This window comes from Pholcus phalangioides, unplaced genomic scaffold, assembly GCF_987345545.1.
Source record: "Pholcus phalangioides strain wild (caught in Gottingen) unplaced genomic scaffold, Ppha-v1.0 ptg000008l_1, whole genome shotgun sequence".
In the NCBI taxonomy this organism is placed as follows: Eukaryota; Metazoa; Arthropoda; class Arachnida; order Araneae; family Pholcidae; genus Pholcus; species Pholcus phalangioides.
The window spans coordinates 59,432,217-59,447,321 of NW_028301601.1; the positions used below are offsets into that span (position 1 = coordinate 59,432,217).

General features: G+C 37.1%; 1 protein-coding gene across 2 annotated transcripts in view; it reads left to right on the forward strand.

The window, feature by feature from the left end:
• The first annotated feature begins 417 nt into the window (after nt 1-417).
• Nucleotides 418-15,105, forward strand: part of LOC149084670 (uncharacterized) — a 183,596-nt gene continuing 168,908 nt past the window's right edge. The window contains exon 1 of one of the 2 annotated variants that reach the window (XM_089235085.1): nt 418-731. In XM_089235085.1, coding sequence (XP_089091211.1) covers nt 723-731 — 9 coding nt within the window. In that variant the 5' untranslated portion in view covers nt 418-722. The remainder of the gene's footprint in view (nt 732-15,105) is intronic. The other variant, XM_089235086.1, reaches the window with a different exon arrangement.

The window sequence follows — 15,105 nt, forward strand, 5'->3', positions numbered from 1 at the left end:
AAAACTGATGAAAATAATCTTGATATTGAACAATATTTCAAATGAGAATAGTTCTGCTATTCACGACTGTTTATTTTTGATAATTGCTCGAATACACCTGCCAAATACGAAGAACCGCACACGTGGGACACGAGAAACTGCGTCGCGATAGCAGAGCAACGCGTTTGCACCACGCACACGCGAACAGCCAACGTTTCGAGATTCCCTCTGTCCTTCCGATTTCGGTTTGTTGAAAAAAAAAAAAGACACGTGCTGTGCTGCTTCCGAATCGCGCGCGCACACGCGGCACGCACTTCTCTTCAGTAGTCTCTCGCTTCCATTTATTGTTACGGTTTATACTCGCTAGATGGCGTGGAAACCCGCGTTGTCTCTTTTCCCTTCATTCCCCCTCCCCTTTATCAGACATTTCCTTCAATTCAAAAAAGAAGAAAAGAATCACGATTTTTTAGAAGTCTAGCGAGTGTTTGTGGTTGTGTTGTTATTGTGCTTGCGTGTGTTTAAGTGTTGTGATCAGTGCCTTCTTTTTTTATTAACGGATACCCTTTAACATGCTGTTGCTAAATATTTACACATGAACATTAATTTATACATGATGTATTTAGCTATTCTTTTACACGTGAGACTCGAAGGATTTTAGTGTGTGTGTGTGTGTGTGTTATGAAGAAAGTCCGATTCATGGAAGTCACTGAGGCATAAACTGACGTTGGTCATTGAACAGGTAAATGAAATTTGTGAGTAATATATTTACGAAAATTTCTGTATTGAATGACCTATAATGAGGTCAGGTAAGCCCAAGCGGTTTTTAACAATTCTCTTTATAAGTAATATTCTATGGAAGCTAAAACTGTGCTTAATATACTTTGAAAAGCCTCAATACAGGTAAGCATGGCCCCCTCAAAACCAAGACTGGCTTTAGTCTGGACCTCCCGGATCAATCTTACATGTATTTGAACATTTTACACTTTGAATTCATCAAAAATTAATTGACCTATTGGCAGGTCCTAATCTAATATCGACTGCCAAAAAAATGAAAATGCGTATTAGTGACAGATACAGACTGAAATTTTTTTTGCAAATCATGGAATTAATCAAAAACTATTCACAAATACTGTTCACTACTGATGGGAAAAATCAAAAGCTTTTCACAACTGTTGAAAAATTGTTTACAAACAACTGAAATAATCAAACTGATGGGGAAAATCAAAAGCTTTTCACAACTGTTGGAAGAGTTGTTTACAAACAACTGAAATAATCAAACCGATGGGAAAAATCAAAAGCTTTTCACAACTGTTGGAAAAGTTGTTTACAAGCAACTGAAATAATCAAACTGATGGGGGAAATCAAAAGCTTTTCACAACTGTTGGAAAAGTTGTTTACAAACAACTGAAATAATCAAACTGATGGGAAAAATCAAAAGCTTTTCACAACTGTTGGAAAAGTTGTTTACAAACAACTCAAATAATCAAACTGATGGGGAAAATCAAAAGCTTTTTCACAACTGTTGGAAAATTTGTTTACAAACAACTGAAATAATCAAACTATTCACAACTGATGAAAAAATAAGAAAAAATTTTCACAACTATTGAGAAAGTTTTGCTTACAAACAAATAAAATAATCAAAAACTATTTACAACTGAGGAAAAAATAAAAAAAAAAATTTCACAACTATTGGCAAAATTGTTTTCAAACAACTAAAATAATCGAAACAATTCAAAAAATAATGTTCGCAACTGATGAAAATAAGGTAAACACAAGCCGCGTTTTTAACAATTACTTTTATAAGTACTTTCCCATGAAATCTTGATGTTCATTAAAATTGTTCTCAATATGCTTTGGAAAGCCTCAATACAGGCATAGATGACGACGTGTATCAGGCCCATTGGCCCTCCCTCTAACATTTGCCACCATCTTCATAGTAGCCTATGGAAATATTAGGTTTGAGCTTCCTCTCACAATGTTATGAAGCCTACGAATACAAGTAGGCATTCCCCCCTAAAAAGAGAGACTGGCTCTAGTCTGGGGGGGGGGGGTGGAGCCCGGGATCAACCTTATATGTTTTTTGAATTTTTTATTTTTTACACTATGAGTTCACTAAAAATTAGGTCAAATATAAGGGACCCTCATTAAAAGTTTTGACCGAAAAGCAACTACCTATCAAGGATGCAATTCATGCAGATTGGTAGACTATATCTTAGCTTTGATTAGATAAAAGTAGAGCTTAATAATTGTTATTGCTAAATATGTAGTGCTAAATACAGTGATTGAAATTTATATTACCTAAATTTATACTACATTTTTTCTTCAATTTTGTTGTTCGATTTTTGACTAATTTGCTTCCGAAACTGTTTATAAGAAATGTAATCATGTAACATTCTATAATGTGATATATTGTTTACAAACAATATTATTGAATAGACAGTTCTTAAGTTGTATGTTGTATGAATGATTCAAAAATTGGAAGAAAAAAAAAATGCATGGAACTGTATATTAATAACAATTATAAATACGAACTTGAAAAATTGTTTTTTTCCAAACGATGAAATTAATCAAAAACTGTTTACAAACAACTAAAATAATCGAAATCTATTCAGCAATGTTTACAACTGATGGATAAAAATCAAAAACTGTACACAACTATTGAAAGAGTTGTTTACAAACAACTATTGAAAGAGTTTGTTTACAAACAGCTACTAAAATATTCACAAATAATGTTTACAACTGATGAGAAAATCAAAAACTGTTCACAACTGTTGGAAAAGTTGTTGCAAAACACTATTTGAAACAGACGTTTCACAAGTTGGTTAAGAATGATGTGATTTTGTGAGTAATTCAAAGCCACTCGAAATTGCATACTATTATTAAAAACTACAAAAAATTGTTTACAGACTACAAAAGTAAGCAAAAAATATTCACAGCTGATTGAAGTGTTCTTTAGAAACACAGAAAATAATAAAAAAATATTTACAAATAATGTTCACAGCTGATGAAAAAATTAAAAAAAAACAACTATTCACAGTTGCGGGAAGTTGTTTACAAGCATTGTTTCAAATAGATAATTGACAAGTTGGTTAAGAATGATGTAACTCTGTGAATAATTTGAAACCTATTAAAATTTCACAAATTGTGTGTGTATGTGTGTACAAAACAACTCGAAAAGTTGTTAACAAACTGCAAAGTATGCAAAAAATATCCACAACTGATGGAAAAATTGTTAACAAATAACTAAAATGATCAAAAACTATTTACAAATAAGGGGGCCGTTCAAGTATTACGTCATCATCGATGGAGGGGGGGTTTCCGATTTGCTGACTTTTGATGTCAAGGGGGGGGGGTTTGGACAATGCTTACGTCATCAACCACCCTTTATGAAAATATGAGTTAGGATTCAGAGGGGCAGAGCTGATGACGAAATTTTGCTGACAAGGGGGGGGGGGTCAAAAATGGCTAAAAATTTGCTTACGTAATACTTGAACGGCCCCTAATGTTCACAGCTGATGAAAAACATTAGAAACCACACAACTGATAAGAAAATTGTTTGCAAACAGCTGAAATAATCACAAACATTATAATTAAGGTTGAAATCAACAAAGGAAATTAACTGTTCTCAAATAATGTTCTCATTATGGGATAAAACCATTCTAATTCCAAGTTAGTCAAGTATGAAATGTTTCTGTCTGTAATTCAGAAACTGCTCACAAATTCACTGTCAAAAATTCACAACTACAAATACTGTATAAATTTGAAAGTTGTTTATAAACAATGTAGTTTTGCTGCCTTATAAAGAATATTTACAGCACTAACAATCTTCCATTTCTAGAATTCAGTAGTTTCCATCAATAGTGACACAATAAAGAAGCAAGTCACCATTTCACACATGATATATACATATATAAAATTGATTTTCTGTCTGTGTGTGTGTTCTCTATACAAATCTACAATTTTAGATCGATCGTCGCCAAATTTTGCATACATACCAAATGGGACCCGACTTGAATGATAGGCTACTTTAAAATTTCGTCAGAGCAGGGCAAATGCCCCAAATGGGCAAAAAAACTGTCGGGCAACAATGGTTTTTGGGCCGAAACAATCACTTTTGGAACGTTTACTTTGGTTACCGTGGTTTCCTAGCAATGCGTTTCAGGCGTGTATAAACTGTATATGCCTTTACACTTTGTCACTTCTTTAACGCTGCCAGTGTGTATGAATAATAGTTTGTGCCTTTATAATGGTTTGTCACTTTTTTCAATCCTCCCAGTACCGAGAGCTTTTTGAATAGACGCCATCATCAGCATCACTTTGGGGGTAAGGCAAGGGATGATCCCCATAGAAACCAGTGTTTGAATTGCCGATGTTACTGTAGAAATGCGGAAATTTGGTGGGGTTTTCCGCCACATCAATAATTTTAAAAATTGTATCGAATTCTTGATTTTTGAAATATTGAGTTCGCTTCGTTGAGGAGCCCAGGAGATTAAATAGGCAGTAATTAGCCCCGGACCTACTTTTGATTGGATATCCATGCAATAACATTGATTTTAACTTTTTATTTATATCTTCTCAAGCATGAAAATTAATGTCTCCCTATTGTCTTTTGATATTCAACTGCATAAATTGATATAGTTTAAGTTGTTTTAACATTACATATATTATTCAAAGACTTCATTTTTTTGAATATGTTTACATTGGATGAACGCAGGTGTCGAGGAGATATGATCGAAGTGTTCAAAATTTTCAATGGGATGGATAGGATGGACCATGAACTTTTAGTACACCGCCAATCGACTGCTTTTACAAGGGGACACCAGTATCGATTGGTGAGGGACAATGCAAGGTTATGGTGTCGCAGGGAATTTTTCTCTAATAGGGTTGTTAATAAATGGAATAGCTTACCCCCGGAGGTAGTAAATTGTAACACAATTGACACGTTTAAAAAGAAATACGATAAACATGTTGGGGTAAATCGAGAAGCTATCCATTCTTAGAATAAGACAACCATAAGTATTCTTTATGGGCATTGTATAATATTTTATCATGTGTATATATTGTTTGTAATTTGTGTTAATTGCATTTTTAATTGGGTTGCTGTATTTTTGAAACATATGACAACCATATTTTTATGGGCATCTTTTTATCAGCCACCTCGTTGGGCATTTTGCCTGTTGTGGCGTTGTATTTGTATTTGTATTTGTATTTGTAAATATATATAAAGTATTCAAAAAATCCGGGTCCCTCTCGAAGAAAAAAAAAGTATGCAACTCTCTATAAAGTGTCTATAAATTGTTTTTCCAGCATGCCCCCAGGTGTTTCATCACTTGCTTATATCTCTTCGTTGAGACAGAGCAGCGGTCCATGTTCTGGTTAGGAAAAGGAGGTATCTCTGTGAATCAAATGATTCATTTCTAAAAACGTGTTCTATCGAAAGGGTTCATTTACTTTCATTGTTTACTAGTGGGAAAAGCTTACAAAGAAGCCCATTAATGAGAATTTAACGTAAGGAATGTAGCAATCTAAACCAAATATACTGTTAATCCCATTTAGAAAATTTTTCCACTTGGTACAACTATCGATCTGTAAATTCTCTTTTGATTGATCTTTCATTTCTTTAAAAAAATCTTAGCTCTTTCAATAATATCTTTTGATTTAAATTTAAAGCAAATGAGAGATTCTCTCTCTCTCTCTCTTCTCTCAGTACACACTGTCTTAGACAATTATCTTCCCTATTCACAGAAGCAAGGATTTCATATAAATCCTTGCGAAACAATAGTATAGAAAAGAGAAATTTTGTAAAGTAAATAAGGTATGCATGTAATTCAAATGTGAATGCCCAGCATTGTTAACGGAGGCTCTGTTTGATCATTCCCGTCGCAGTGCAGGCTCTGTGTGTATTCTGTGTGTGTATATATTGCATATTCTGTGGAAGCAAAGGCAAACAAAACTGCTCAGCACTGTGGACGAAGGCTTTGTTTCTTCGTTTCCCGTCACAGTCGAGGCGCTGTATATATGTAATTTGTATACATTGCTTATTTTGACCATTCTTAAAGCTCTTCCACTTCAGCATGCCAGCTTCTTCTTCTTTCTTGCCCACAAGTCTTTTTCACATTTCTTTCGAAATTCCAGGCTGTGGTCTCCGGTCCTTATGTGCTACTGGGCGCACGTGCAATTTTTCTCCCTGGTACATAGAATTTTATTTTTTCCCCAGTTGATGGTCCACACTAGACACGCCTGCTCCCCCACCCTAGTTGCGGCCCTGCATCTATCCTCCAAATTGGTAATACATGGATTTGAAATTTAATGTGTGGTGACATCCAGTGGTGGACGCTGTCGCCACAAATCTATATATATAAAATTGATTTTCTGTCTGTGTGTGTGTGTTCTCTATACAAATCTACAATTTTTGATCGATCGTCGCCAAATTTTGCATATACACCAAATGGGATCCGACTTGAACGATAGGCTACTTTAAAATTTCGTCAGACCAGGGCAAATGCCCGAAATGGGCAAAAAACTGTCCGGCAACAATGGTTTTTGGGCCTCAACAATCACTTTCCGAACGTTTACTTTGGTTACCGTGGTTCCCTAGCGATGAGTTTCAGGTGTGTTTATGCCTTTGCAATGGTTTGTCACTTCTCTAATCCTGTTAGTATATGTATAATAGTTTATTCCTTTGTAATGGCTTGCCCTTTTTCAATACTCTCAGTAATGAGGCCTTTTGAATAGACGCCATAATCATCATCAGCATCACTTTGAGGGTCAGGCAAAGGATGATCCCCATGATAGAAATGCGGAAATTTAGTGGGGTTTTCCGCCACATCAATAATTTTAAAAATTGTATCGAATTTTTGATTTTTGAAGTATTGAGTTCGCTTAGAGATATACGAAGCCCAGAGAAAATTGAATATGAAGTAATTAGCCCCAGACCTACTTTTGAATCGGATATTCATCATGCAATAACATTGATTTCAACTTTTTATGTATATCTTCTCAAGTATGAAAATTAATGTCCCCTTACTGTCTAACTGCATAAATTCATATAGTTTAGATTGTTTTAAAATTAATTATGGGCTCATAAAGTACATCGAAGATATTCCACAGTTTTAATATTTTTTGAAGCAGAAACCGGCAGATGAATAACTAGAACTTCAGGAGTGGGGGGAAATCGAAATACTTGGCTCCCCTTGAAAAAGGGGAAAAAATATATTCATTTCTACGTTTCTTTAAATCTAGATTTGTTTATTTCATGAGTCGCGCAGTAAGGCGCCATATTGGTTCAACTTGAACACGGTTTGTGTATCCCTCAAAGAAAGAGGGAGATATCACGTGATCCAAAAAGCCTCATTGAAGAAAACCCGGGCAACGCCGGGTATTATAGCTAGTGTATACATATTCGTGTTGTAGGTTTGTGTGATTGTCGCGGCAACCAGGGCTTTTTTCCAAAAGAATACCCAACTCAAAATTGGAAAACCTTAGGAAATTGTATTTTTAGCCGATTACCACTACTCATCGCTTTTCTTTTGGCGTCATTATATACAGTGAATCCCGCTCATAAAATTCCTACTGTACGTTTTTTTTCTCTTATTACGACTTATTTTCGTTTCACTAATACGCATCGAAATTTCCTGTTTGAAACATTTCCTCGCTTACCACGTTTTTTGATGATTATTTTTTGAAGAACATGACGAGCCGGATCGACTGAATTATTTGGCTCGAGATTATGTTCCGTCTCGTGATTATGAACTCTAATTCCGAATTGTAAATTTCTTGTACCATTTTCATCGGCATGGACTTCCTATTTGCGTGTAATTAAATTATCTTTCTATTTCCACGTCAATTATTATAATCTAGTGTGCCTATTTTTACGGTTTTTAGGGCCTAAACTTCCGGATTCTAATCATAATGATAGGAAGGCTCCTCCAACAACTGAAAGATTGGCCATAGAAATGCGAAGGAGTCTATTTCTACCAATATATTTCTTGTTTGAATAATCTCTGACTGTAGGCCTATTCTACAACTAATTCTATACTTGCCTTCAGAAATGTACTAAAGTATGTAGTAGGCCTACATAACATAAATAGGAAACTTTGGGAGAAAAAAAACCTGAACCGGTTTTGTTTTTGCTCCCAGGTGCTTCTTCTGTTATTTTTGCCCTCTATAACCTCGAATTATATTATCTCACAGGGGAAAGCTTTACTGAAAGATGAGAATAGAAGAGGCCTAGAAGAGGCCTCACCTTTGGGTACAGTCTTTTTTTGAGTACCAGTATTCTACTTTAGTAAGTGGTAATAGGCACAGGTAATTTCCGCCGGGTATATCCTATGTCGGCTTTTCTCGACCTTTTTTTATGCGAATCCTTTATACAAGGCGGCTGAATGGAACCCCCCCTTTTAGGCTCCTGTGGAACCCTTAAAAGTAGAAGGACTGCAATAATATATGTCACAACACAGGTGGCTGCCGAGATGATTGCGGGAAAATCGATCATTCTGAAAGAAAAAAAGCTAGCCAATGTTTCCCAAAAAAAGTAGGGGATATTACTCTTCGGATGAGGGGCGGAAGGCGAACGTACGATATGGATTTAAGTAGGGCTGTGTTTCTCAACCTATGGTCGGCGGACCAGATGGGGTCCGCGAAGATATTACAGGTAGTCCGTACGCAGACTAGATAATTTAAAAAAGTGAAGGAATTAGACCTTCACACTAAGGGAGACCATATTTCATCGATGAATACACAAAATATTTCTATCCAGAGTAAGGGGCACATATATGGCTGACTGTTATCAAAAAAATTCAATTTTCTACAAAATTTCCGATTATTCCTAAAATTGCTGAAGAGTTTCAGTGAAGAAAATAAAGGGCTTTTTTGATTGCAGTGAACAAAAATGTAGTTCACGAGAAAAATTGCTGCCCAGGACTAGAATGTTAATTTAATTCCTAGACAAAAATACGGGAAATCGGGATCTTAAATATAGCAAAATGCGGAAATTAGGATCTGAAATACATACGAGATAAGGAAACTCGAGAGTGCGGACCAGCAAAAAATGAATAGATAGGAAAAACAACTTGGGGACGGAAAAATAAGTAAATTGGAGGAATAATTTATTTTCCACAGCAGCAAAATATAAATACACTAAAACCTCGTTAAGTCGCCACTCCGGTTAAGTCGTCGTTTTTCTTCAGGCTTTCATAGACAACAATGTTATCAAACCCTCGTTTACTCGTCGCTAATTTCGGTTAACTGATCACCATGAAAAAGTTCGAGAGAGAGAGGAACAGATAATTTCTATGGCTTTACTTTAAAAAAATAGCTTGTTAACAGCATTGCCATATGCTTAAAAGTCACTTAGTACCTTATGTACCAAAACGGAACAGTTCAAGTAACGAAAGCTACGCTGGGGAAGTTCATTTCCCGACTAAAGTTTTTGAAACATTAAGGACTGTTCGAGCAGGACCTGATTTCTGCATGGGCCCCACTAATTTAGGGCTCCAAATTTAAACAAATTATCTCGTTAAAAAACCAGACATTTTTTTCCAAGGTTGAGGTCTGTAATGCGTGCTTTTCCCTACCCCGGACCCTCCACAAGTCCCTCAAAGTGGACCCTGTGTTCGAGATCACCTTTTAGTTAGTATGTGAAGGATTACCTTGATAAATTTTACCAAGATTACCTTGTAGTTGTTTCATGAACTACTGATAAAGAATTAAAACATTAAAATTAAATTTTTCATCTATATGTAAAATTGATGTGCAGTAGTTCTGTTGTGAAGAAAAGCTAACAATTCTAATAGTTGCTTTGATTAGTCTACATTAAAAATTACTAGCACAGTCGAATCCCGTTTTAACGGATACCGTGACAGCGAAAATCTCGTTTTAATGAACACTTTTCTAATCCCTCCAAATAAGTTTACATAGGAACAATGCAAACAACCTGAAATTCCTTTATAACGAAGGGATTTCTCCGGTCTCTTGGAGTTCGTTATAACGGGATTCGACTGTATCAATCAAAGTGTACCAGTATATTTTAACACAAAAAGTTAAGTAATAAAAGCTCTAAAAAGGTAAAAATTTCATTTTTTTCTCTTCTGCAATCTAACTTCCCTTAATATATTGCAATTTTAATTCATATTTTAATAAATGTTATATTACTTTAAATTTATAAGATTTTTACAATACCGCACATTGAAACTGACAGCACTTCGCTTAAGCCGTCACTTTGCTTAAGCCGTCATAATTTTTCGATAACATGAGGTGACGACTTATCGAGCTTTTACGGTATAAGAAATAGTTTGGTATACCAGCAAAAGAGAAATATAAAAAAAAAAATTTGCTCGCATCGACAAAAAATAAATAAATGGCAAAAAATAAGTTGTGCACCAGCTAAATACAGTCGAATCCCGTTATAACGAGCTCCAAGAGACAGGAGAAATCACTTCGTTATAAAGGAATTTCATGTTGTTTGCATTGTTCCTATGTAAACTTATTTGGAGGGATTAGAAAAGTGTTCGTTTTAAAACGAGATTTTCGCTATAACGGTATTCGTTAAAACGGGATTCGACTGTATTAATAAATTCGAGGGATAATTTGGGACCGCAAAAAGATTAACAAATAGGAGAAATAGTTTTGGGACTGGCTGTTTTATTTAAATCTAAAATTATTTGCAATATTAAAATTTTCTGCGCACAGGCAGAAAATTCCCACGGACCGGTGGTTGAAGTAATGCACATTTCTGTGCATTACTCCGCATTCTAATCGATGTTAATATGACCGGAAACGTTGTATAATAGAATAAAAATGTGGCCAAACGAATAATTTCATGATTCTTCCACTTTTTCATTATTTTTCCCTAAACCCCACGTACGTATCTCAAAACCCTATAATTTAGATCATCATTAGTGGAGGTAAATGACAAGCCTCTTCCTTAATGATGTGAAGAGCGTCTCCAAGCTTCTCTTGAAACCCCCCAAATCTTTGTTTGAACTTGTAAGTTGCGGCCATTACAATGACCACCTGTTGCAATGTCGCGGTATTTATCTTTATTCACTTGCCCTAATATTTTCTTTCTCTCGTCTTAGAGAAAATTGTAGAGTATGCGACCGGGAAAATTTTCGAGAAGATCCGTGTTCGAGTGAGAGAATGTGTGTGTGATATCTATCATCCACTATTTCCGAAAAGTAAATAATAACGTGTTTTTGTTTCGGACTTCGATACAGCGGCTTTCTTTGTTAGCGACCGGAGATTGGGGAGTCTGGAGGAAAAAAATACAGTGCATTCCGCTTATAGCATTTTTCGAAAAAAAAAGAAAGAAAAAGAGCTCATAATGAAACGTTGTAAGCAGGAAAACTCTTTAAACGGGAAATATAGATCGTTGTTTCTCAACGTGGGGCAATATGGGTCCTTCTTGCGGTATTGGGATATTCTGGGGGGGACGGCCGACTGCTGAAAATCTAGTGGAAGGGTATCCACATGATAGGTGACAAGGGGGGCCACAGATATATGTGAAAAAAAAATAATCAGATGTGAAGAAATTATGAAGCTTTTTAGTGAAATATGGTTATAGGGGAAAAAAGTGGTACTATTTTAATAAAATCCAGCAGAACTGCCCGTAGAACCAGGGTTGTCAACCTCACGGTGTGGCCAGACGCGTCCCAGGGGGGCCTCCAGTGTATGGGAGGCCTGATAATGATGATGAGATCTGATATACAAAGTTTTTCGGGAATCGGTATGTGTGAATTCCTAGGTATCAGGGCTGGGTAAATCTATTGCCCAACATGCTCGGGGAATGTGAAAATTTTGACCGGGCAGGTAGTTTCACCATATGTGCGACGAATATAAAATATTTATTTCTGCTTGCGGATTTTTGGAGATTTGTTAGCATTGGTAGGTAGGTTATTCTACCAACGTAGGAGTGGGGGCTGGTGATGTTAAGATGGTCCTGGATAGATCCAGGGCCATCTTTAACGCATGGGCCCATCTGCGTATGGTCCGAAGACTTCTTGTCGATCTACATCAGTGTTTTCCAAAGTGGGCAATATCGCCCCCTGGTGGGAGATGGAATTGTCCAGGGCGCGGTAGGAACTACTATTATATATAACACAGGATCCTATGGGTACGCTTGAGTTGGGGGCGAAGACAGAAAGAAAATTCTGAAGAAGGGGGCGATGGAACAAACAGTGTGGGAAACTGTGATCCACATGATGAGATTTGGTACCATGATTTTCAAGACTAAGTAAACATGTAGGCTATGATACTTCTGACTAAATGCGGGACTCTAGAAAAGTTGTTCTCAAACCTTTGAAGCCCGTTGGCTTGGTGGAATTTTTGTTTCCTGAGTGAGAGACCCAGTTATATATAAACATGACTAATGGGAATAAATGGAGAAAAAAAATGAACGATTACTCAACCACCGTGCCGTGAGTCGCCCGGTGGTAACACTGCTCTAGAACAGCGGTTCTCAACGAGTGCTCCGCGGCCGCTTGAGGGGAAAAAAAAAAAAAACCAGTAAAATTATAATAATAATTACAAATATTTTCAAATAGTGTGTAAAAATAAATCAGTAATTTTGATGAATAATTCAGAAATGGGCCTACGGGGCTCCGCCATATAATTTTTTTTTACTAAAAAGGGCTCCGCGAGTCAAAAAAGGTTCAGAACCGCTGCTCTAGAACATAACATTATACGAGGGCCGATAGTATTGAGATGACTTTTTATCCATATAACCCCTCCCTTCCCAAAGAAATCTCACTGAACCAGGGGTTCCCGAGAAGGGCTTTATTTATGAATTTTTTGTTCACTGTGAATTTACTCAAAAAAAACAACCCAAAACCCATGTCAATATAAGTAGGAAGGATCTTGCTCCTCGATGAGGATGGAGAGCACCCTAGATAAAAAAAAAGGGGGGGGGGCAGGAGAAGCAAATATTAACGGGTGAAAAATAGGACAAGAAACATTGATCTAGATGAGTATTATTAAAATTTGGGACCATGAAAATTAGACGTACGAAGCGAGAAAACGTTCTAAATGGGAAACGTTATACGCGGGTCCACTTCCCCAAAGCAGAATGCTTTGCATTATTCTGCAACGAGCCCTCGGCTGACTGGAAGTGTTCTGGAGTAAAAATCACCCCATAGTAGTGTTTTACACAATATTTCCTTAAAATTATTCCAGATTGTTCTGCAGTAGCACTGATTGTCCTGCGACGTCGGCATATTCTGCTTTGGGGGGAATCCACTGTATTTTTGTTTCTGCTAAATTGTGATACCACGGGGTCTTTCTCCTTCCATATTTCGAGTTCGATTCGTTCTTTTACACTTGGAGTCCCCAACGCATACCCGCGGGGCTTTTTAACGTGGCCAGCCGACATTTCTAGAAAACATTGGAAGGTTATTTTAAAAGTGTACCTTATATCATACATATCAACCTATGACCGCGGGCCGAATGTGGTCATCTGATGTGGGCGCGATGCCAAACCTAATTTTGTTGAAATTAACTAAGTGCCGCATTCCCTGAGCATTCAAGTAACCCGTAGGAAATTTTCGTCACTCAAGTGACCCAAAATGCAGTTTCACATCATTTAAGTGGTCTGCACTTCACTCAAGTGACCTGGGGCACATTTACAGATAACTTAAGTGATTCTCAGCACATTCCCAGTCCACTTATGCGACCCGCGGTACATTTACAGAGTGCTTACGAAACCGCAATGCAGTCTCACATCACTTAAATGACTTGGCGTGCTGTTCCAAATCACTCGAGTGTCCCTCATAGTCTAACTTCATTTAAGTGACTCATTTAAAGGATGACCATTGATGCTGTCCCAGGTCACTTAAGCAGCCCGCGAGCGACGAATTTCTAGATCACTTAAGACACCAGCGGTACATTTTCAGATCGATCACTTACGTGTCCGGCGGCACGTTTAAGGATCAGTTGAATGACCTGGAACACATTTACCGATCACTTAAGTGACCCGAGGTGCAGCTCCGCATCACTTGAATGACCTGGGGTATTGTTCCAGATCACTTATGTGGCCCACGGCATATTCTAACTTTGATTAAATAGGTTCGCAGCTTATTTCACACTTTAATTAAGTCATCCGCGGCACATTTGCAGATCACTTAAGTAACCCGCGGTGCAGCTACGCGCCACTTGAATGACTTGGAGTGCGGTCCCACACCACTTAAGTGGCTCGCGGCATATTCTCACTTCAACTGAGTTACCCACGGCACATTGCACATTAAGAGATAAAGATGCCTGTGTTGCCGTACCAGATCACTTAAACAGCCCACGACGAATTTATAAATCACTTAAGTCACCAGTGGCACCCTCGCCTTATTTACTGATCACTTAACTGGTCTGAGATACACGTTTTCAAACCAACGAAGTGGCCCGCACTCTACTAAACGTTGAACACCCTTGACTTATATTGAAGAGGTACAGCAAATGAATTAAATGATTAACTGAAGGTGATTGTGATACTTTGTGGTGTAATCGAGGTCCACGTCGTATGTATTATATTACTCATAATCGAATCCCGTTACAGCAAAATCTCGTTTTAATTTCTGATCCCCTTGATAAGTTAACATAAGAACAATGCAAAAACCTGGAATTCGTTTATAACGAAATTTCATTATAACGAAGTGATTTCTCCGGTCTCTTGGCGTTCGTTATAACGGGGTTCGACTGTATATGCCGCTAGTGATATAACTGATCCGAATTTTCACCAGGCCTACGATATTGCAGCGTTTTGACCCTAATTCAGGGGTGAGCAACCTTTTTAGCATGCGGGCCAGATAGGCTGCAATTTTGCCACTCGCGGGCCAAACTTTTGTATACATGTGGTGACCATATGACCCGTAATTTTACAGGAAATTTCGTCGTCCCACTTTTTCATGATATGTCCCTTATTTTCAACGAGGTTTACTTCAATTTTTGTGATCAAAAATCAAGTTTATTTTCATGACATATAAATTAAAGCTTCTGACAATTTTTTTTTTTTGGCTGTAATTGGCAACTTTACTTGCCTTTGGCAATATTTTTTGCTGAAATTGGCAGCTTTACTTCCCTTTAGCAATTATGGATCCCGATTTCCCGCATTTTTATGAAGGAAAATTGGTCAACTTAGGCGAA